This window comes from Anolis sagrei, chromosome 5 (genome assembly GCF_037176765.1).
Source record: "Anolis sagrei isolate rAnoSag1 chromosome 5, rAnoSag1.mat, whole genome shotgun sequence".
Lineage (NCBI taxonomy): Eukaryota > Metazoa > Chordata > Lepidosauria > Squamata > Dactyloidae > Anolis > Anolis sagrei.
In genome coordinates, this window is record NC_090025.1 from 52,727,971 (window position 1) to 52,750,187 (window position 22,217).

Consider the following 22,217-nt stretch of genomic DNA (forward strand, 5'->3'; position numbering starts at 1 on the left):
TTGGCTGTTCCGATGTGCCTCCTCAGATTAGGAATCCCCACCCAAGTCCTAGAAGCACTTTAGCACAATTAACATTACTGCACACCGTACTATTTTATTCCCATGCTCCTCCTACCACTCTAGCACTTTTAACCCTGTACCCCATTGCGCTGGCCGGCCCAGTTTTAAAGTGTCATGATGTATTGTTATTGTCGTTATTGCTTGCTTAACTTATTGATTTGCTATGTTTTCTACTGTTGTGTTGTTTTTACTGTATTGTGTTTTGAGGCTTCGGCCTGTGTAAGCCGCATCGAGTCCTCCGGGAGATGCTAGCGGGGTACAAATAAAGTTAATAAATAAATAAATAAATAAACCAATTAGTAAATGACATTTATAGTCCATTAACAAAAATCATGTTATGTATTGTTATGAAATCGTTTTACTTCCGATTAGATTTAGCCATTGCCTTTAAACTAGAGTTGTATCATAACAAGAAAGGGGAGAAGGAAGTACAGAAGAGGCTTCTGACAAACTATATTTTATTTTGTGTCACCACAAATTGTTAACAACTTGAAGGCACACCACAACAAGTATATGTATTCATATATTTGGCAGGTGGTTATTTCCATGCAGACGTTCCGTAGTCAGATAACACACATGATTTGAATATCAATATGGTCTTTTCTCAAAACTGGGTCCTTTACACGAAACAAATTGTGAGTTATGCAGAATGAGCTATCACTAAGCATTTTTGCTCTATCTAGAAACCCCATCTATGCATTTACTGTGTCTTCGATACATCAGCCTGGTTAGGATGAAGCACACCCTGTTTTGAGAAGAAAGGGATAAGGATGACATCAATTGCAAATCACATTGTTTTTCTGTTTGTTTGACTTGGCAGCCATTTTCAAAGAAAACCTCCCACACATAGTCCTTAAAGGCTTGCTACTATACTACATGAACTTCATGAGAAACAAATCCCAGCTGCACATGAGACTTTTCAAAGATTGCAGCCTCAGGCTAGTTTCCAACCAGCATATTAAGAGAATTACCGCACAATTTCTGTGGCTAATATCTCTGTGGTGAAAGCACAGAATTTGCATACAAATTCCAATACTTCACCCTACTTATCAGTAAATTATGACGGCCTGTTTACAATAGTCAAAAGTTAAAAAGTACAGATGAAGCAAAGGAATGCAGTTTTTAAACAAAATACACCACGCACAAATCTGATCCCACGGCAAACACAATCATTAAATTAAATTGGTTTGAATTTTATTTTATTTTGCTGATTAGTATGAAACTTTTAGCCAGGTCTAAGAGAGAGTTTGTAAAAGTTACTTTTTGGGACTGCAGTGACTAGAAGCCCACAGCCAGTAGACAATGACCAACGTGTCGTTAAAAGTTAGGTACAGCAAATAGTTACTTAAGTTGGGATAAAAAAAATCAGACATTTTTCCAAATGGGGAAAGAAATGGAAATTTGCCTAAACACTAAAACGTACATGACAAAATACTGTCGTTTATAACTTTGTTGGACAAGTTGACATTTAGAAGTTGAAATTTAGAGGGGAAAATATTTCTTTTTTTAATGTTCTAGGCTAGTTAAACATTATGCAAAGGTATGTACATAAAGGATTTCTGTTTGTTTATGTAGTACTAGCTGTACGCGGCCATGCATTGCTGTGGCCCAGTCTGGTTAAAGAAAAGAGAAAGAGCTGGTTTCTAATATATGTAATTTCATCATGCTTGTGCATATACAATATTTTTTGTTGTCTGGTTGTCTGTGTAGATATAAAGATTTCTGGTTTGCCTGATTGTCTCTAGAACACACAACGTAAAATTTTCCATGTGAGAAGCAAGCTGTATCTACATCTAAAACACAGAATTCTAAAGATTGACCCTGGTCTTTATTGTTGGTGATTGCAAATGCCAATCTAATAGGGATTGCAGTCTGTTAAACTGTAATGGCATATCTGTTGGAATCGTAGGAATGTGAGGAATGGGAACATCTTCACCTTTGAAAGTTCCTGTCAAGATTGTTGCTTCTAGTGGACTACGATAATCCAGTTCAAAGCAGATATTGTGGATTATCTGCCTTGATATTCCGTGTTATATGGCTGTGTGGAAGGGCTCAGAGGAAGAGATAAAGTGGAATATAAATAAATAAATAAATAAATGCTGAATGTGGCATTCAACCTTTGAGCCACCTCCTGTTACTTTTTGGACTTTCTTTCCCAGAAACCAGTTCAATTGAATTCAGGGGGTCAGAGTCCAAACATCTTGGAGCCCCCCTGCAGAGGGTGTTCCATCCAGGAAGTCCTGGGTCTCTGGCCCTTTAAGATTGATGTGATGGGCGGGCCGTGGCTTGGAGCATCAGGAGTGCCTGCCTTTTTCGTGCTGTCGGATCTTGCTGCCTGCTGCTTTCAGTTCTGCCTTGCCTGCATGTTGTGCCTCCCCACGGCCTTTCCTTCACCACTGCTCCACCATGAGCCCACTGGCTGGATTCCCACCAGCCTTTCCCTGTTGTCGTCGCAGCTCCCCATAGAGCCCTTGCATGGGGAGTGGTGAGTTGCTGCTGCTGCCTCCTTCAGTTCTGCCTGGAGAACGGGTGCAGCTTTGACACCACCCCAGCTAAAATATATAGTATAGCATGCGTTGCTTTGATGTCCAGCAGATGGCACTCTTTTGGAAGGAAATCATATTGTTGCCTGTCACAGGTGTGACATCTTTATAATGGTAGGTATGTGAAAACATAAAAACATGCACCTATTGGAATGCAATGTTGTGTCAAAATTTCAAAGCAATCGGTGAAGTATTTTGGGAGATCTGAAGTTTTGAATAAACAGACATTTACATTTTTATTTATATAGAGTAGGATTCTTGTTCGGTAGCACTTTCTTCTAGATAAAGATACATTGGGATGCAGGCATCAGGAGAGGCAGGTAAAAATTAAAATGTATTATTATTATTATTATTATTATTATTATATCTATATAAATAAAAATGTAATGTTCATTTGTGGGATTAACTCAAAACCCACTGGATGAATTGACACCAAATATGGACACAATACACCTATCAGGCCAACAAGTGACCATCACTCATAAAAATTCTGAGAAACACAGCAGAAGGGACTTAAAAAGCAAAAAAAAAACAACCATTACAGTGCACATATATACACATATACACGAATAAACACACACACACACAAAGCACATATACACAGACGACAGCTAGTGTTATTATAAAAGTGTATAAAGGCATCAGTTTAAGCAAAAAAAAGTAATCATACTTAACAGAATGAGAGAGAGGGGTCTGACCCTGAATCCAACACTCTATCCCTATGTTTATACTTATTCTTAACTATTCAATTATTTTATAACAATATCACATGGTCTAACTATTTAGCCAGATTGGTATTTTAGACTGCATTCCCTGCTCTTATCAGTGGGAATGGTTGTACTTTTGCTGTGTTCCCAAGAGCAGCTTTTCAGTATCATTGCCATTTGAAATTAGTAGTGTCCAGTATATTTAAAAACAAACAAAAGTCATTTTCCCATGGAAAGCTAACAAGCAGACAGCATGTGAAATAAAAATTCAAAAGCTCTGTTGAGTTTGGCAATCTACATGCAAGAATGCTATACTTCCTGCCATCTTTATTTGTGTCAAGTTATTTTCAGCGATGTCATTTACAAATTCCCCAAAGTATTGCTTTCATTTTTGAGTTTTAGTGTAAAACCAAACTTTCATTACTTGTGACAAAATTCACAGGGAGTGGAAGTATGTTTACAACTAGCCTGCAATTTTATGATGATGATGATGGTGGTTATTCACACACAAGGAGACTCAAAGACGCTAATGTTGCCAATTGAATGTTACAAATTAGACAGCATTTGTAGGATGAGAAGAAGTGTGTGTGTGTGTGTGTGTGTGTGTGTGAAATGAAAATAGACAAGAGAGGGAAAGAGAATGCAGGAGGGAAAACATAGAATATTAATAACTAGCCGTCTCCTGCCACGCATTGCTGTGGCCCAGTCTGGTGATCTGGAAAATAAAGTAATGAGAAAGGGTTGGTTTCTAATATATGTAATTTCTTTTTTGCTTGTGGGTAAACGGTATTTCTTTTTGTTTTTTTGTCAGTCTTGATGTGGAGATTGTCTGATTTGCCCACTCTAGAACATGCAACATATAATTGTCCTTCTTTAGGCGTCCCTTTCAAATCTATGATACTATATTTGTCATATGTGTGTGTGTGTGAATAATATCTATCTATATCTACGGCTGGATGGCTCTTTGTCAGGAGGACTTTGGTTATGTTTTCCAGGCCTGGTGAAGGGAGTTGGACTGGATGGCCTTAAGGCAATATTTCTCAACCTGGGGGTAGGAACGCCTGTGGAGGTCATAAAGGAGTGTCAGAGGGGTCACCAAAACCATCAGAAAACACAGCATTTTCTGTTGGTCTTGGGGGTTCTGTGTGGAAAGTTTGGTTCAATTCTATCATTGGTGGGGTTTAGAATGCTCATTGATTGTAAGTGTAAATCTCAGCAACTACAACTCCCAAATGTCAAGGTCTATTTTCCCCAAACTCCCATCTGTGTTCATATTGGGGCATATGGAGTATTTGTGCCAAGTTTGGTCCAGATCCATCATTGTTTGAGTCCATAATGTTCATTGGGTGTAGGTAAACTATAACCCAAAACTCAAGGTCAATGCCCACCAAGCCCTTTAGTGTTTTCTGTTGGTCTTGTAAGTCCTGTGTGCCAAGTTTGGTTCGATTCCATCGTTAGTGGAGTTCAGAATGCTCTTTGATTTGTAGGTGAACTATACATCCCAGCAATGACAACTCCCAAATGACAAAATCATTTTTTTGAGTGATGGTCACTCATTGGGCTGTTAGGCGTATTCTGTCCAAATTTTGTGTCAATTTGTCCAGTGGTTTTTGAGTTATGTTAATCTCACAAACGAACATTACATTTTTATTTATATAGCTTCGTTACAAAGTTGGCATCCTGCACTTTTTTAGATGATATATTTCCCTTTTTTCCTGACTTTACAATCTCTCTGTTCTTTAAGTAATGAGAAGATTCCTTTAAAATCAATATTTATCTGTTATTAGCTGACAAATCTGCACTTTCAAAGGGCTTCATCTTTTTTTTTCGTGTCAGGAGTGACTTGAGAAACGGCAAGTCGCTTCTGTTGTGAGAGAATTGGTCGTCTGCAAGAACGTTGCCCAGGGGATGTCCAGATGTTTTACCATCCAGTTTGGAGGCTTCTCTCATGCCCCTGCATGATAAGCTGGAGATGACAGACAGGAGCTCAGCCTCTCCCCAATATTGAACCACCAGTCTTTTGGTCAGCAGCCCTATCAGCACAAGGGTGTAACCCATTGCACCACTGGCAGCACCTAGGGCTTCACCTGTTGGATAGGGTTTGTCCCCAAGTGAGTTTCAGCATTTTGCATGTTCTGATTGTGCTGGCATCATCCCTGCTCACAAAATACTCTCAGTATTGCTATATGAACTGGAGCTTGGAAGTTACATGCTGATTAACACATTTATTTGAGGGCAATGAAGAAGAAAACAGTGGCCCTCATGTGATGATTCCAAATTGTTGTCTTTGTTGGTGCATGTCTCTGTGTGTAACAAATGACAGGTTTAACGTTTATTTTGTGGGGAGTATTGCTTTTCATCATATATGAGATAGCCATCCCTATTTTTATATTTTAAACAAAGGCCCACTTCCAGAGAACAGACCAGGATACCATTGCTTCTGCTCCAAAATAGTAACAGTTTGGAGTGCCTAAGCAACACGAAGATGACCTCTCAGGAAGTGCGGTTAGCAGCTGCCAGCCACACTTCCTTCTGTTGCTGTTAGATTTTTAAAATATTTCTTTTGTAATGGAAAAAGGTTTCAGTTCTTTAAAAGTTCAAAAATAGCAGGAGGGGGAACACCATTGGTTACCTGGAAAGGAAATAGACAAAACTCCCCCCCCCCCCACCACCACCACCATCACAAATGATTAAAGTAATACACTGCAAACAATTGCTGTGTGCTTTCAAGTCATTTCTGACTTAGAACTACCCTGAGAAGAACCTAACATAGAGTTTCTTGGAAATATATGTTCTGGTGCCTTTGCCTTCATCCGAGGTTGAGAGAATGTGACTTGCCCAAGGTCATCCATTGGGTTTCCATGGCTCAGCAGATAATTGAACCCTAGTTCCAGGGCCATAGTCCAATACTCAAACCACTACACCATGCTCACTCTCATTTATAATATTTACTGCAACACAAAACTGTTTGTATAATTATTAATGACTAAAAATAATATTTTTATTGCGGACTGTGTTGGTGCATTATTTAACAATTGTCATTTCCGCTTTCAAGTTATAATAAGAATATCAAATTCGAGAGTACAGTGTTCCCTCACTACTTTGTGGTTTGCTTTTAGCAGACTTGCTGTTTTGCAGTTTTTCAATAAATATTAATTTCAAATATATATCGCAGTGTATTTTCGCTGTTTCACTAGCTTTTGCCACTGCCACCGCTCTCCAAGGTACTTTCCCTCCTCAGTCCTCCATTCCTCCAGCCTTGAAGGGCCTTTCCTTCCTCTCCTTCGCTCTCTCTCTCTCTTCAACCCGCAAAAGGAGAGGGCTTCCTTCCTTCGCAGCCACCGCACTGACAGGGAGGCAGGTGGGGGGAGCCACGGGGGGCGGGGGAGGAGAAAGAGGAGTACTCAGTAAAACAGAAACAGGGTTTAAGTTGTATAACTACTAAAATAATGTATAAATATTAAAATAATATTAAAATAAATATAGCGTCCCTACTTCATGGAGTTTCACTTATCACGTGTGCTCCTGGAACGTAACACCCGCAATGAGTGACGGAACACTGTACTTTTGTTTCTCCATTTGTTTTGGACTATATCTATACACTTACAGCTTATCTAACCTTCGCTCATCCAACGTTCTGTATTATCCAACGCAGTCTGCCTCCCGCCAGGATGGACTGCTGTTTCAATACATTGTAATGTTTTGGTGCTAAATTCATAAATATCGGAATTACTACATAACATTACCATGTATTGAACTGCTTTTTCTATCAGTTTGTTGTAAAACATGATGTTTTGGTGCTTAATTTGTAAAATCATAATGCAATTTGACATTTAATATGCTTTTCCTTATTATCCAACATTTTCACTTATCCAACATTCCGCCGGCCCGTTTATGTTGGATAAGCGAGATTCTACTGCACTTACCATTTGCCACACGGAATGAGGCTTCTGTTAGTTGCAGTCCAAAATATCTGAAAGGCCCAAAGTTGCATGCTTCTCTCCTATAATAAGCATGCTGTTCAGCCCAAGGAAATAAGAAAATCCTCAGCAAGCTCATGCAGTGAAACAAAGTAAATGCATCACTCCCCCTCCACCCTTGCACCCTGATACTTTGAGAGAGACCTTTCCTCCCTGCCATCGAAGTGTGCAAATAGTTTGGCAAAATATTCCAGGCTAACATTAGACCTTAAGAATTCTCATACTTTGCCTTAGACTGTTTGAAATGCACGATTGTGGGATTGTGTCTTTATAGCCTACTATATTTAGCAGCCCCCAAGATGTTAGATATAAACAGTCTGTGGTAAATCCTTCCATCTTCACATTGGAAATATCTTTAAGTGCCATTTTTATGCCGGCATATTCCAAGAAGTACATTTGTCTGGGATAGGGATGTCTACAGGCTGAATATGTTAGTGATAAATATTATAAAATACAGAGCAACTAATACATAGCTCATTGGTGTACCTTTTCCTTCTACCAAGCAAATCAGATTTAAAAATCATATGCCTTTTTTTAAAAAAATAATAAAAACATCCATAATATATAGTTTAGATCAAATACAGTGGATCTGATCTAAAACAGTGGATGTGGCTCTTAATGAGACATGCAGTTTTATCACAGGATGTCTGTGCCCAACACTGCTGGAGAAATTATACTGTTTAGCCGGGATTGCACCACCTGACATCCGTTGAGAAGTAGTAACCAATAATGAAAGGACCAAGGCAGTGACTTCTTTGGCCCATCCTCTGTTCAGATATCAGCCAGCATGCCAATGCCTTAAATCAAGAAACAGCTTCCTAAGATCGACAGAGATACTTGCAGGAACACCTCAGCAAGCGAGCATCCAAAACTGGCAGGCTGAAAACCAGAACTTCAATCAGTGGCTGAGGCAGATGAGAAACTCCTTTCTGGACACACAAAAGATTGGGCAAGCTAGAAGCCACTGAACAGGCTGTGCTCTGGCTCCACGAGATGCAGAGCTTACTTCAAGAAATTGGGCTACAAAGTGGAGTCCACGTCATGCGAGTGTGGAGAAGAGCAAACCACAGACCACCTACTACAATGCAGTTTGCCACATGCACAATGGAGGACCTTCTTACAGCCACACCAGAGGCACTCCAAGGGGCCAGTTTCTTGACAAAGGACATTTAGCATAATGTCAAGTTTTTAAACTTTGTGTTTTACATAAATTTTAGCTGTACTCTCAGTTTGCTTCTGATACGATAAATAAATAAATCAGATCAGTGTGATTTTGAGCTCAGTTTAATGCATATGTCTTATGCTGTTTTGAGGGCTACGAATGATGTTGCTGAGAAGTTCCTTGTACCTCTCTCATCATTTCATTCACTTCAGCGATGTGGATTAAACATCCATGCAACTTGCATATGAAAAAGTCTAAGAATTGATGGGGGAAATCCATCACGCAAGTAAAATAGATCCAAAGTACATTAAATTTTATTAGATAAAATGTTTTGTTTAAATGATTTGCTGTCAGGTTAATGCTTCACAGACGACAAATAAAAAAAATGTTGCTTAGGAACTGTTATGAACATTTTTTTCCTGTTGATTAGCCTTAATAGCATTTTGAGTTGTCATTTCAGACTTATGTGTTCATCAGTTTTTCTTTTTGAGTGAATGCAGATTCTCTTTATTCCTTGGAATTGCTTAAAATGAATGTTTAGTTAATTATTGCTTTTCCCAGCACCTCTTTTTAAATCTAAAGAACTAGCATTTTATCTAATTTTATATTTCTAGAAGATCTACACTAGTATTCAGGCAATTTGTATTAAAGACCATAACTTTTTATATATTCTTAAAAAAGTGTTTTTGTTACAGAGGAACGAATTTATTATTTAATTGTTATTTTTAGCTTTTGTATTGCTCTTTTTAAACTGTTTAGTGTGGATAGATGTTAGCCACCTTGAGTTCCCATGGGGAGAAGGATGGGATATTAATAATAATAATAATAATAATAATAATAATATAACACTAGTAAACAATACATCTTGACCTGGAAAAGAATGGAATTTTATTATATCCATCCTACTACAGCTGTGTGTGACTGCCTACATCAGGCAAAGTAAACAGCAGCCACCTCCAGGATCCCTTACTGAGCATGCATGAACAGCAGAGCAGAAAGGAGATATGCCTTTCTTATCAGCTTCACACAGTGAAAGCCAAATGGTTAATCTGTAAATTTGGTCACCAAGATTAAAATCACAGGAAAACGGGAAGCTGGTGAACATCCCTAGATGCCATTCAAAAGGATCTTTCAAGTGGTCTTTAGAAGACTGAAAATATTCTTGTTTTACTTATGCTAGCTTTATCTAACTTGATTGTTTCATTTCACATACTAATTTTGAAAAAAGGTTTGCTGAAATATATAGATCCACTATTTTTAGTGGTATAGGAACCTATCCCAATTTTTTCCACATTGTTTCTGCCTTTGGTACTGAATGTCCTCTTAAAGAAGGAACGCCTAGGAACACATCTAATTTGTTGACTGACGTATACTGTGAATGTGAAAGAGTCCCAGCTGTATATACATATTTGCCTCTGTTCTAGAGATATTTATGTTGTATATGTGTAGTGTGGGCAGATTTTTAAATGACTGAATAGAGCTACTGTGTATCAGACAAAGAGCCAAAGGGACAATGTAGAATTCACAATCCAGGTGGGAGACCAATTATGTCAAAGCTATTCATATTAAAATATTCATTCATAAGACACAATCTATATATGCAAAATTGAAATAAAAGAAGCTTGTAGCAATCCTTTAAAACTAGAAATAACTGCTTTTTGATAAAAACAGTGCTATTGTTTTTGAAATGAATATACAAAATGGATAGAAATCCAAAAGTGAATGCGATAAAAAATAAAACATGGTTAAGTGTTTTTCTTTCTTTTCACCAGCTCACTTATGACTGTGTAACAGTCATTATATTTAATATACTCTATAAATATGCATTCTGTATTAGTTGTATTATTTTAACTACAATGAGTAATGTCTTAATGGTTGGTTGGCTTCAGATGATGATGATGATCACTTTTAAGGGTACTGGTCTCCACAACAAAGAGGATTTAGTTATGAAGAAGCAAGAGAAGACTATTATGGGTATGATCCAGAGAGTTAAAAACCTCTGAGTTATCTAAGTAGAGAGTATAACTGTTCAGTGCAACTTTTAAAAACCCTTACTTCAATTAGATTATTAGTTTTAGTCTTATTTTCAAATGCAAAATGGCACCCTAGGATATGATTTATATTACAAGGGGCAAAGACAAACAATTTTAAGCATGCTTTTTTGGATGTTCCATTATGATACTTTGAGTCTGAGAATGGACAAATAAACAAAGGAAATAAGCCGTAATCCTGTGATACATTTTCTGCATAGAGAATTAAAATCAAACATGTACTCAACCAGATGAGTCTTTCTACTAACTTGCTTTATTTTTAACTCCGTCATTTAAAACTCTTACCATGTTTGAGCATATTTTATTGCTATACATTCATTTGGAAATTGAGAAGACAAACTTCACAATATATTTTTCTTTAATATGGAAAAGAAATATAAACATACAGAGACATATATGTAAAATCATGCTTTTTAGTATACGTTAAAAATTTTTAATGGTTCCTTTAACTCTTATTACAAACTTGCCTGAAAAACTTGAACAATTTTTCCCTGATAAATGCCTCAAGGCATTTTAAAAGTGAAACATTTATTTATTTACTGTATTTTTATCCCGCCCTATCTCACCCCAAAGGGTAATCAGAACGACTTCCAAATTGGCAATAATTACATTCCACAGTACGATATAAAACATATAAAATTGCATTAGATGTTAAAATAAAAATACAACATATAAATACATTTAAATAAACTTCTTAATACACAGCACATATTTCTGAAAATCATCATCCAAAGCCGTTGCAATCATAGTTCTGTGGCTGCATATTGCATTGTAAACTACTCCCCAAATGTTTGGTTCCATAACCAGGTTTTAACTTTTTTTCTAAAGGCAAGGAGGCAGGAAGCTGATCTAATGTCACTGGGAAGGGAGTTCCACAGCTGAGGGGCCCCACTGAGAAGGTCCTGTCCCTCATCCCCATTAACTGCAACTGTGAAGGGGGTGAGACCAAGAGCAGGGTGTGAAGATCCCTTACCTTGCCAGCGTGGGTGGCAGGGCCTAGGAGAGGCAAGCTAGTTAGTTTCAGCTTAGAAGGCCTGGCAGAGGGCAGCAGGAGCCATCTTAGTTTAAGGAAAACTCCAGTTCAAAGAGGGGGAGTGGCCTAGGCCTGAGCCAGCCTGGAAACAGCCAGGATTGGTTTGTTAAAGGGGGCGGAGTTAGCCTGTTTGGAGGGAAAGAAAGAAGCTGTTTTTAGTCAGAGGGAGTCTGGTTGATGTTAGAGTTAGAGCAGGATTACAGTTTTAGGAGTTCGTGATTAGAATAGGCAGTTTGCCTGAAGTTTGCCAGCCAAGTGAGCTGTGGCAAACTTGGTACAGCTATTTAGGGAAGAAATAGCTGGGTTTTGTAGTAGTAACTGTAACAAAGAAAGAACCATTCTCAGTCAACAGTTACGCTTCCAAGAACAAGAACATTTTTATCTGTAACAGCCAAGCTTATTTAACTGCATTCACTTCATTCTGTACTATATTAAATAAACTTTCCTTGTTATTTTTGAACTTTAAGCCTGAGTCAAGTGTACATTTGTGGATTCAGTCCCTTTTCCTTTTTAAATCAACCTCACCTGTTTTCTTTCAAAGAAGCCTTTTAAAAGACATAGTACTTGGTGGTCCTAGAAGTGATTTTAATATCTTTAAATAGCTAGAGGTTTCCTGTTCATTTAGTTTATGGTGGCAGCGAAAGTTTAAACAAAGAGACATCCCCTCAAACGTTATTTAGGTGCCAGTGAAGTCTTTATTTTAAAGGAAGGACAGTTGGTGGGATCTGTTTGCCCCCTGTCCAGTTACTGATTGGTGCCATATCATAAAGAAGTTATTATAATTTGGTGTCAGATGGTGTGATTGATCGTATTGCCATCTGCGTAGTTATTATACAGGGCCTCTCCAGAGAAGAGTGGTGGTTCATAGGGGGAGATATGCTCAGACCATTTAGGGCTTTGTAGGCTAAAGTCAGCACTTTGAATTGTGCTTGGTAGCAGATTGGCAGCCAGTGAAGCTAACGCAATAGGGGGGTTGTATGCTCCCTGTATGTTGCTCCAGTGAGCAATCTGGCTGCTGCCCATTGGACTACTTGGTGCTTCTGGACAGTCTTCAAGGGCAACCCCACATAGAGTGCAATGCAGTAGTCTATTCGAGATGTAACAAGAGCGTAGACAACTGTGGCCAAGTCTGGCTTCTCAAGTTATGGGTGCAGCTGGTGCACAAGTTTTAATTGTGCAAACGCTCCCCTAGCAACACCTTCTGAGAGTGACCCTCCAAGGAATGACTGGAACCACTGCAGAGCAGTGCCTCCAAGTTCCATTCCTGCGAGGCACTCCAGAAAGATACCATGGTCTACGATATCGAAGGCCACTGAGAGATCCAGAAAAACCAATGGAGACACATTCCCCCTGTTGAGTTCTCTGTGTAGATCATCCAGTAAGGAGACCAAGGCTGTCTCAGTTCCATGTCTCAGTTAACATTCACATGGTTACAACTTCTTACATGTTACATGGAAATTCTCTGCTTCAAAAGTACTAGAGATGTGAGTTCAGTGAAATCACTTGTAGAACATGTTTGGTTTCCAGCTGAAAGGAAAGTAAATTAGGAGAAGTGAAGATTAGCCTACATGTTCCTACTTCCCAAACTCTTCTGGTTCCCATAATTGCATTATATTCCTTACAAATGGGAGTGCCATGTTTTGCATGGTTCATTGCTGCCTTACCTTACCTCCAGACTAGATGTTTACACAAATAAAGCAGTAGCTTTTCATGCCATCACGCTGATTTACAAGGAGAAACAATGGAGGAAGGTGTGGAAGAGTGCAAATATAGCTGGCTTAATATTTAACTCCATTTATTCTTGTCCTTGTTCTTACATCCTTGTAAGAAATACAAATTTTCTCCTCCTCCTCCTTTAAGTCTGATAAAAATGACTACAACTCCCACTTTTCTATCTACTCTCCTCTCTCAGTAAAACCACATTATCACATATAGTATGCATAGCATAGTAATTTAGCTGTAATTCCCAAAATAGCAATTTTCTTGACTGAATTACCAAAAAGTAATACATACTCAAAAGAAAAGTACAAAAACAGGGCACTTCAATCCCCCTGAGTGACTTTTTTTTGTAGAACCAGAATGTATGCGTTCTGTAGCATCTGTATGGTTGTAAATAAATCCCCCACTTTCAGCAACTTGTCCTATATAGTTTTTAACAACAACATCCCAACAATTGCTTTTGCCATTGGAAGAATCTCAATTGAAGAAATGTATTAATACAAAAAAAAAGTATGTCGTGTCATTTTCCATTTCATTTCATTTTATTTTTTGTGAGTTGTGATGAAGCAAACCATAAGTGATGTGTTATGGTTATCAACTGCTTTGAGTACCCCGATGGAGGGAGAAAAGCGGTATACAACTGAAGTAAATAAAATAAATATCAGTGGGACCATTTAGGAAGGTATTTACATTTTGTTCAATTTTTTATTAAACATAACTTTGACTACTTATGCAAAGAAATTCTGACTGGGATTAGAAAATACCCCATCAGTCATTCAGTGCAAAAGAGAATAGAATAAAATAAAAATTATGGTGATTGAAGGTTAACACATAATTCTATCATAACATTATTTCAAAGTGAATTTTACATGTTTAAAGGTTTATTCTTACTCTATGTGAGTTTGAAAATCAACTTAGCTGCTACCATTCTCTATTTTGTAAGCCAATACTGTACATAATGTTGCTTGTCTGTATTAATAGTGTACATAAAACCTAACCCTTCTCTTCCTAAATGTTAATAAATTGGTATGTTTTGCACTTTCCAACAAAGACTAACATTCTTGTGATATTATTTTCCGGTTCTGACCAATTAATATTTTATCTCCTAATAGCAAATACAATTTCACTTGCACAAGTTAACTCCTGTGACCTTTACGTGATCACTATTTTATGGGTTTTCCTACTTCTAACACTTTTTCAGTCTTTTCACCTACTGAGCCCAGATTATTCCAAGTATTTTGACACATTCAACCATGTGCATCATTTTGTCCTTTCTCCCCTGTGCTTTGTTCTAGACGAGAAGCCCAGTTGGATGAAGAAGGTCAATTTCTAGTCAGAATTATATATGATGACTCCAAAACATATGATTTGGTTGCTGCAGCAACCAAAGTTCTCAGTAAGTAATTTTTTACTTTTCTATAAGATTAATTCTCAAGGAAGAACTGAAGCTCTAGTACTTAGGATATGACATCCCTTTACATTACTATTTCAGTGGTGCCAGCCTACATTCACCAAATACCAAAACAATATATGTGTGTGTGTGTGTGTATAGTTCAGACAGTGTGTTTTGTTTTTCATGCATCTGCAGTGATGCCATTGAAATTATGATTTTATTGGCAAATGCAAGGGTAGTCATCATTACTAGAATAGGAGTGTGTTTCCATTACAATGCAAATGGCAGCTCCTATTGACCCCAGAAAGAAAAGTGTAAAATTCTCATTTTCCCAGATGTGTCTTTAGTAATTGGGAAATTTTTATGAGGGCTTCTATGCAAAGCGTTCTATGTAAGGAGCCATTCTATGTAATGTGAAATGTTTTACATCCCAGTTACTCTGTCAAATCAAGCTTGCAAAACATATGGCCCATGGGCTGGATGAGACCCGCAAAGGACTTCCCCTTGCTGGTTGGCACTTCCAGAACCTGAAATAATTTAAAGGAAAATTTCAATCTACAGCGTTTTTATTTGTCAAGAAAGTTATAAGGGGTGGGCAATAACTTGTGTACATCTCATTTGTAATTTGCCAAGTCACTTGGAATTTGTGGGCTGTTGTTTGCTTTATTCATTTTGCTTTTTGCCATACCCTTGGTCACTTAATTCTGAATTGACATTACTATAAAACAAGGTGATTTGTTAGCTTCGTAAAAGATATGGGATGTTGATAGCTTTAAATAATCAAAAATGCTTTCATGTTTTTTTCTAGACCTTAATGCTGGAGAAATCCTTCAGATGTTTGGGAAAATGTTTTTTGTATTTTGCCAAGAATCTGGTTATGACACCATCCTGCGTGTGTTGGGTTCAAATGTCCGAGAATTTTTACAGGTAGGTCATTTGTGACAAAGCATGAGTGGAGAGGCTCTTTTAAAAGGGAAAAAGCAGGATATAAATAAAAATAGTAACAATAATAACAACATGATACATAATCTGATGTATATTTACTCAGAAGTAGGTTTTACTTCCACACAAGTGCACACAGGATTATTTTGATCCAGAACCAAACTTTTCTTATTTGTGTTTATCTTATTAGAAAAGAATCGGTGTTTTACTGCATTATACGTGTATCATATACAAATAGTTTTTAAAATCCTCTTTTGATCTGAGAAGTAACATAGCCAGACTTCAGTCCTATAATCTTGAATGGGAGTATTCCCATGAATATATTTCAGAGTAGAAGTGTATATAATTGCTGTCATTCGAGTGGGCATACTTACTAGGCTTGTGCATGGATTTGGAGTGTTCGGTTCCCTTCGGCCAGTCTGGCTTTTTCGGCTTGGTCAGATGGCCATAATGGCAAGAGTCCAGCCATCACATTTTTTTGTCCATTATGGAATCACATGGTCGCTCCTCCCCCCCCCCCCCCAAAATTCGGCACCAAGCAGCATGCAAAGGGGCTCCCGTGTGGTGCTTGCATGGGGTTTCCCTGTGAGCCCTTCCTGTTGGGCCAATTGAAAGATAAGAATGCCATGACGTGTCTTACTCGAGCTCTGTCTGCTTTCTTAATCCCATTGCTGAAACCCTGGCTGCCGTGAAGGGGGGGGGGGGGGAGAAAGGGCCCCATGAAGGGTGCTTCCTTAACTCTGTTGCCGAAACCCAGGCTCCCTTGAAATAAATTCTCCATTGCAGCCAGTGGAGCAAATTTAGCCGCGTTTTTTGACTGAGGACCGAAAACGGCTATCCGACAACCTGCCCATTTTCGGGAGGTGCGTGAAAACTGATACAGGGGTCTACCGGAATCTGGTGAGCAGAAACTTATAGAGTTTCAGTCAAAATGCACAAGCCTAATACCAGTGTTCACAAATGTAGAAGTGTGGTTATATGTCATCATTTAAAAAGCATAGAATGATAAGGGGTAAAACCATCATATAGTGAATTGAGGTTCATATAATAATGTTCATATTTGTATGTTAGTTTAGTCTGAGTGTGTATAAATGTGTAGGCGTGTCTTTTGGGTTTTTTTTAAACTTTTGGTGTAGGTTTATTAAAAAGAAAATCATGTTTACCTCTTTGCATTTACATTATGGGTCATTAAGGCTACAGTTGTAGGCTGGGTTGTATGTACGAAGCTCAGTGAATTCAGTACTGCTGAGAATATTTAAAGCAGATATAGGAAACAGTTTTAAAATCCAGTTTAAACTAATTTAATTATTTTGTATTTTGATCAATTGGTTAAGAAATTGAATGGTCATTTTTCCTATTGGTGAAATTTTGAAGAAACTCAAAGTCATTAATTACTGAGAATTTATTGCTTTGTGCCCTTAGAGATGATACTGATGTATTCATAATACAAAATTGCTTATGGGCGCCAAGTTGACTAGGTTTCCATTTTATTGATTTTTTTAATAAAAATTAATAAGCAGATTATAGAACTACGTTGAAGTCAGTATGTGTAGCAGAAATGAACAAACATGTCAAATGTGTATCAAGTATACTTTCACTTTTCCAACTTTCAAGTGTTGGAATGACTTTTATTTAAAGAATAGACATTTAGTTCATGGATATGAGCATAAAAACCTATCAAAATAATTTGTCTTTTAAAAAGCTACATTTAAAAAGCCATTCTCTATAATGGGGAAGCTGAAAATATTGCTAATGCAACATGTAAAAGAAAGCCAGCTAGTAGATGAGTGCAATTTGAGAAATCCCAAGAGTGCATTTCACATGATTACTGCCCTGAAAATCAATCAAAGACAAAGTGGTGGTTAATCTAAGACACTTTAGGGAGTGCTTTATTTGCCTACTCATATTTTTAAAAATAGCAACAAAGGATATATTCCTTCACATTTTACAGTACTAAGAAAGGAGTCATACAGAGAAAAAGGCCACCAGTATGCCCATTGTTTTATCGCCTTTTTAAAACTACATATATTCAGAACTAGTAAAACCTACATTTTGGCACTCTGCTCTGATATTCTGCTATAGCATGGTCATTGATTCTGGGAGCAATAGTGTAAAAAGGATTTGTAGCTCAAATTCAGTTGTCTAAGTAAAACACCTCAATTTTACTTATTTACGTAAAACACTGGGGGGGGGGGGGGATACAAAAGCAAGTAAGCCAGTGCATGTGACTGAATGTAAGAGAATGGAATCTCCAAATGTATACCTGCCTAGTTGTACACTAGCTGGCACTGCCCCCCCCCCCCGGCCCGATGTGCCATGGGAAGGTGCTGCCAATTGCGAGAGAAATAAGATTTAACACTGTGAAAGCCACCCACTATATGGCTATCAGCCTCCTCTCAGTAGATTTAAATCAAGGAAAAGTTTCATGAGAACCACAACTCCTCTAAATTTTCCTCCAGCAACAGCAGGAATATCCCTGTGGGCAGCAAAATCAGGCAATTCCAATTGGATTGCCCCCGACTAGGGTTTTCCTCCAGGGGCAAACCAAGAACTTGGAAGTCCCTGAACAGACTCAGAAGTGGAGTGGGAAGATCAAAAGACAACCTGGTAAAATGGCACTACCTAGAAAAATCTTCCACCTTGTGCGATTGTGGAGCACAACAAACAACCCCGCCTCTGTATGCTTGTCCACTATGCCCTACCTCATGCAGAGTCCAAAAAATGTTTGAAGTTACAGACAATGCAGTCGCTGTTGCCCGTTTTTGGTTTTAAACTATCTAGTAGCTTGTGATCCCTTTATTTTGTCAGTTCTAGATAAACTATTTTATCAGTTTTAGATAATTTATTTTATCAGTTTTAGATAAACTATTTTATCCAATGTTTTTTGACACAAAATAAAACTTGTACACTTCCTTTAAAATAAGATAAGATAGATTAGGTATTCATACGTGGGTGGGAAATTTCTCCATACGTTATTCTAGCAGTTTCCTTTGTATCATCCCCCAATTTCAGTGATAAATCATGTGAAAAATTAGACTGTCATAGTTCAGTAACCATTGAGGGGAGACATTTGCCAATTATTTAGGCACACCTTTCACAGCCAGTTGTACACTTTCTGATGTTCCAGCCATTCCCTGATGTGGCGGCAAAAAAAGCCAATGGGATTTTGGCCTGCATCAATAGGAGCATAGTGTCTAGATCTAAGGAAGTAATGCTACCCCTCTATTCTGCTTTGGTTAGACCACATCTGGAATATTGTGTCCAATTCTGGGCACCACAATTCAAGAGAGATATTGACAAGCTGGAAAGTGTCCAGAGGAGGGCGACTAAAATGATCAAGGGTCTGGAGAACAAGCCCTATGAGGAGCGGCTTAGGGAACTGGGCATGTTTAGCCTGAAGAAGAGAAGGCTGAGAGGAGATATGATAGCCATGTATAAATATGTGAGAGGAAGCCACAGGGAGGAGGGAGCTAGCTTGTTTTCTGCTTCCTTGGAGACTAGGACACGGAACAATGGCTTCAAACTACAAGAAAGGAGATTCCATCTGAACATTAGGAAGAACTTCCTGACTGTGAGAGCCGTTCAGCAGTGGAACTCTCTGCCCCGGAGTGTGGTGGAGGCTCCTTCTTTGGAAGCTTTTAAACAGAGGCTGGATGGCCATCTGTCAGGGGTGATTTGAATGCAATATTCCTGCTTCTTGGCAGGGGGTTGGACTGGATGGCCCATGAGGTCTCTTCCAACTCTTTGATTCTATGATTCTATGATGCTGCTGTACTATCCTTGCCAGCCAGGGTATAAGACATCCTTTTCCACTCCATCCAGTCAATTACCTGACACTACTCATGATATTCATAGAATACAGGCAGCCCCCGAGTTACCAACATCAGACTGACAAACAACTGATAGTTAAGATAGGGGGTGATACAACAGGAAGAGAAAGAAATCGATCACTCAGATGGTAAATTCACTCCAGAAAGAGTTATCATGGGGGAAAGGTGTCTCAACCGAAGCTTTCTCACCAGTCTTTGTTTCCACAACAAGCCAAATTTTTCAAAATCCAATTATCACAGGGGAAGGAAGAGAGATGAAATATTCCAAACAGGAGCACAGACAGCAAAACAAACACTACAGGGGTATTTAACCCTTCCCTATGCTATCCATAGCTAAAAAGTTTAGACTTTTGGCTGGAGTTACACTTAGAAATGTACCTGTTTTGACTTAAATACAAATAAAGCTACAGAGCCTATCTTGTTCATAACTTGGAGAGTGCCTGTGTCGCATCTGGAATATATGATGTATTGTGCTGTAGATACTTCATTGTCCCATTTTCTATCTCAGCAATTTGTCTGAAACAACTCTTCATCATCCTTGCTAAAATTTGTCACATCAAACTGTTCTTTGTGATATTTCCTCCCTTTTTAATACTTCTTGATTAAAAAGCCATAGCAGTGCTACTCAGCATTATGCCCTAAGTTGTTTTTATACCCACAGAAGGAGAGATGCATGTCCTTCATATCAATTCATTTGTATGGAGAAATAGAGCTAGAAAATTGTGGTTTTAAATGGGCAAATAGATAGATAAATTTGTTTCTATGTGCATTCCAAGTCAACTCCCGATGGTTCTACACTGACCATTTAGGCCTACATGGGGTCTCATCAACCTGTGGGCATCTTCACAATGCACACAGGTTGATGTGATTTAACCCAAGAGGAGCCACTTAATGCGACTGCACCCTGGGTTAAAAAAACACAGAGCAAAGACCGAATTCTGCCGCAGGTTTTTGCCTTTCCCCTGTGTTTGGGCAGTTCAGACACCCACCCCTGATTCCTATGCAGAATGCATGGGGGGGGGGGGGGATACACTGCCATGCAACCAGAAATGTATGCACCCTTAACAGGATTAAACATTCCAGTAGTAGGGAAGTGTCATGAAATAATAAGAACAATCCTTTCATTGAACATATCTCTTCCTATGAGCCGGTTAAAACATTAAGATCTGATGGGGAGGCCCTGTTCTTGGTCCCACCTCCTCCGCAGGTTCGATTGGTGGAGATGAGGGACAGGGCCTTCTAAGTGGTGGCCCCTCAACTATGGAACTCCTTCCCCAGTGACATTAGACTGGCCCCCTTCTTCCTGATTTTCAAGAAAAATAAGTCAAGACCTGGTTATGGAACCAGGCGTTTGGGGATTCATGCAATATGGAACCAACATATAGCAGCACAAATATACCACAGCAGGACTATGCATTATGTTTTCACTGTTTTAATTGTATTTATTTGTTTTATCTGTTATTTATATTGAAATAGGACACTGAATTTTGCCAAACTGGAAGCAGCTCTGAGTCCCCATTGGCATGAGATAGAAAAGGGTAGAAATATAGTAAATAAATAAATAAACAAATTGCTGTCCTGGGATAGCCCACTTACCTTCCCTCATGAAAAAAATATTTGTGCAATATAACAAGTATCTAATATTTATTTGGATAGATAGTAGATTATTTTACTGTATTCACTGCTCTTGCTTTATTAATATATGCACTCTCTTTGGATGCTTTTAATTTGAAAAGAAAAATGAGATTTTAAGGGGAAGCTATATCAATGAAAATGTAAAGCAAGTATGTTTTCAGAAGTTCTAGGCTCCATACAACCTCAGAAATTAATTTACTAGGCATTCATTTCCTTTGGAAATTTCCCAAGAGAAGGAGCAGCTGTTGAGACTTTTCATAACTCACAGGAGATGAAGTCCAAAGCTGTTCCAGAGTTTTGAGGATCTGCAGATGTTAACAGAGGGCACAATACATCTTGCACTTTAAAAACCTCTTTGGTCTTTGATACGAAACAACATCAGCATCCAAAAAGTAAAAATGGGTAACTAAAAAATATTGAAGGAGTAAAGGGAAAGCAATGCTTGGCCTGAAGTCAGATTTGGAATTAATATTCTTCAAGACTGTTAACATGTTGCTTTAGATCCTCTTTTTTTATATAAAAGTGCTCTTAATGGGTCTGTAGGAATGAATCAGTTTGAGTAGGAGTCCCCGGTGGCGCAATGGGTTAAACCCTTGTGCCGGCAGGACTGCTGATCGAAAGGTCAGCAGTTCGAATCTGGGGAGTGGGGTGAGCTCCCATCTGTCAGCTATAGCTTTTCATGTGAGGACATGAGAGAAGCCCCCCACAGGATAGTAAAACATCCGGGTGTCCCCTGATCAACATCCTTGCAAATGGCCAATTCTCTCACACCAGAAGTGACTTGCAGTTTGTCAAGTTGCTCCTGACACTAAGAAAAAAAAAAGGTTTGGGTTACAAATCAGAATTTTCTTCATTTTCCCATTTTTTTAAGATCCAAATTTATTTTATTCACATTTTACTGGGCTGCACTTACCCTACATAATCACATATAAGTCTAGAAATTTTAGTTTTTAAAAAAATCAACCCAAAAAACCTGGGTCAATGTAACCACTGCTCTATATATTAACTGTTATAAAAACAAAACAAAACATCTCCTTCTATGAGAAGAGTGGCAAAAGGAGAAACTGAAAGAAGCATAGACACCCTCTGTGCTCTCCACAATGGACATTTTGAATGCCTGAACAAGGAAATGATATGGGGCAGCTGGCATCCTGGAGAAACA

The 22,217-nt window shown here is 38.4% G+C and overlaps 1 protein-coding gene across 3 annotated transcripts in view; it reads left to right on the top strand.

The window, feature by feature from the left end:
- The window catches only part of GUCY1B1 (guanylate cyclase 1 soluble subunit beta 1), a 174,688-nt gene that overhangs the window by 120,101 nt on the left and 32,370 nt on the right, over window positions 1-22,217 (top strand). For all 3 annotated transcript variants that reach the window (XM_060778797.2, XM_067468701.1, XM_060778796.2), the window contains 2 exons: window positions 14,551-14,651; window positions 15,457-15,575. In XM_060778797.2, coding sequence (XP_060634780.1) covers window positions 15,483-15,575 — 93 coding nt within the window. In that variant the 5' untranslated portion in view covers window positions 14,551-14,651; window positions 15,457-15,482. The remainder of the gene's footprint in view (window positions 1-14,550; window positions 14,652-15,456; window positions 15,576-22,217) is intronic.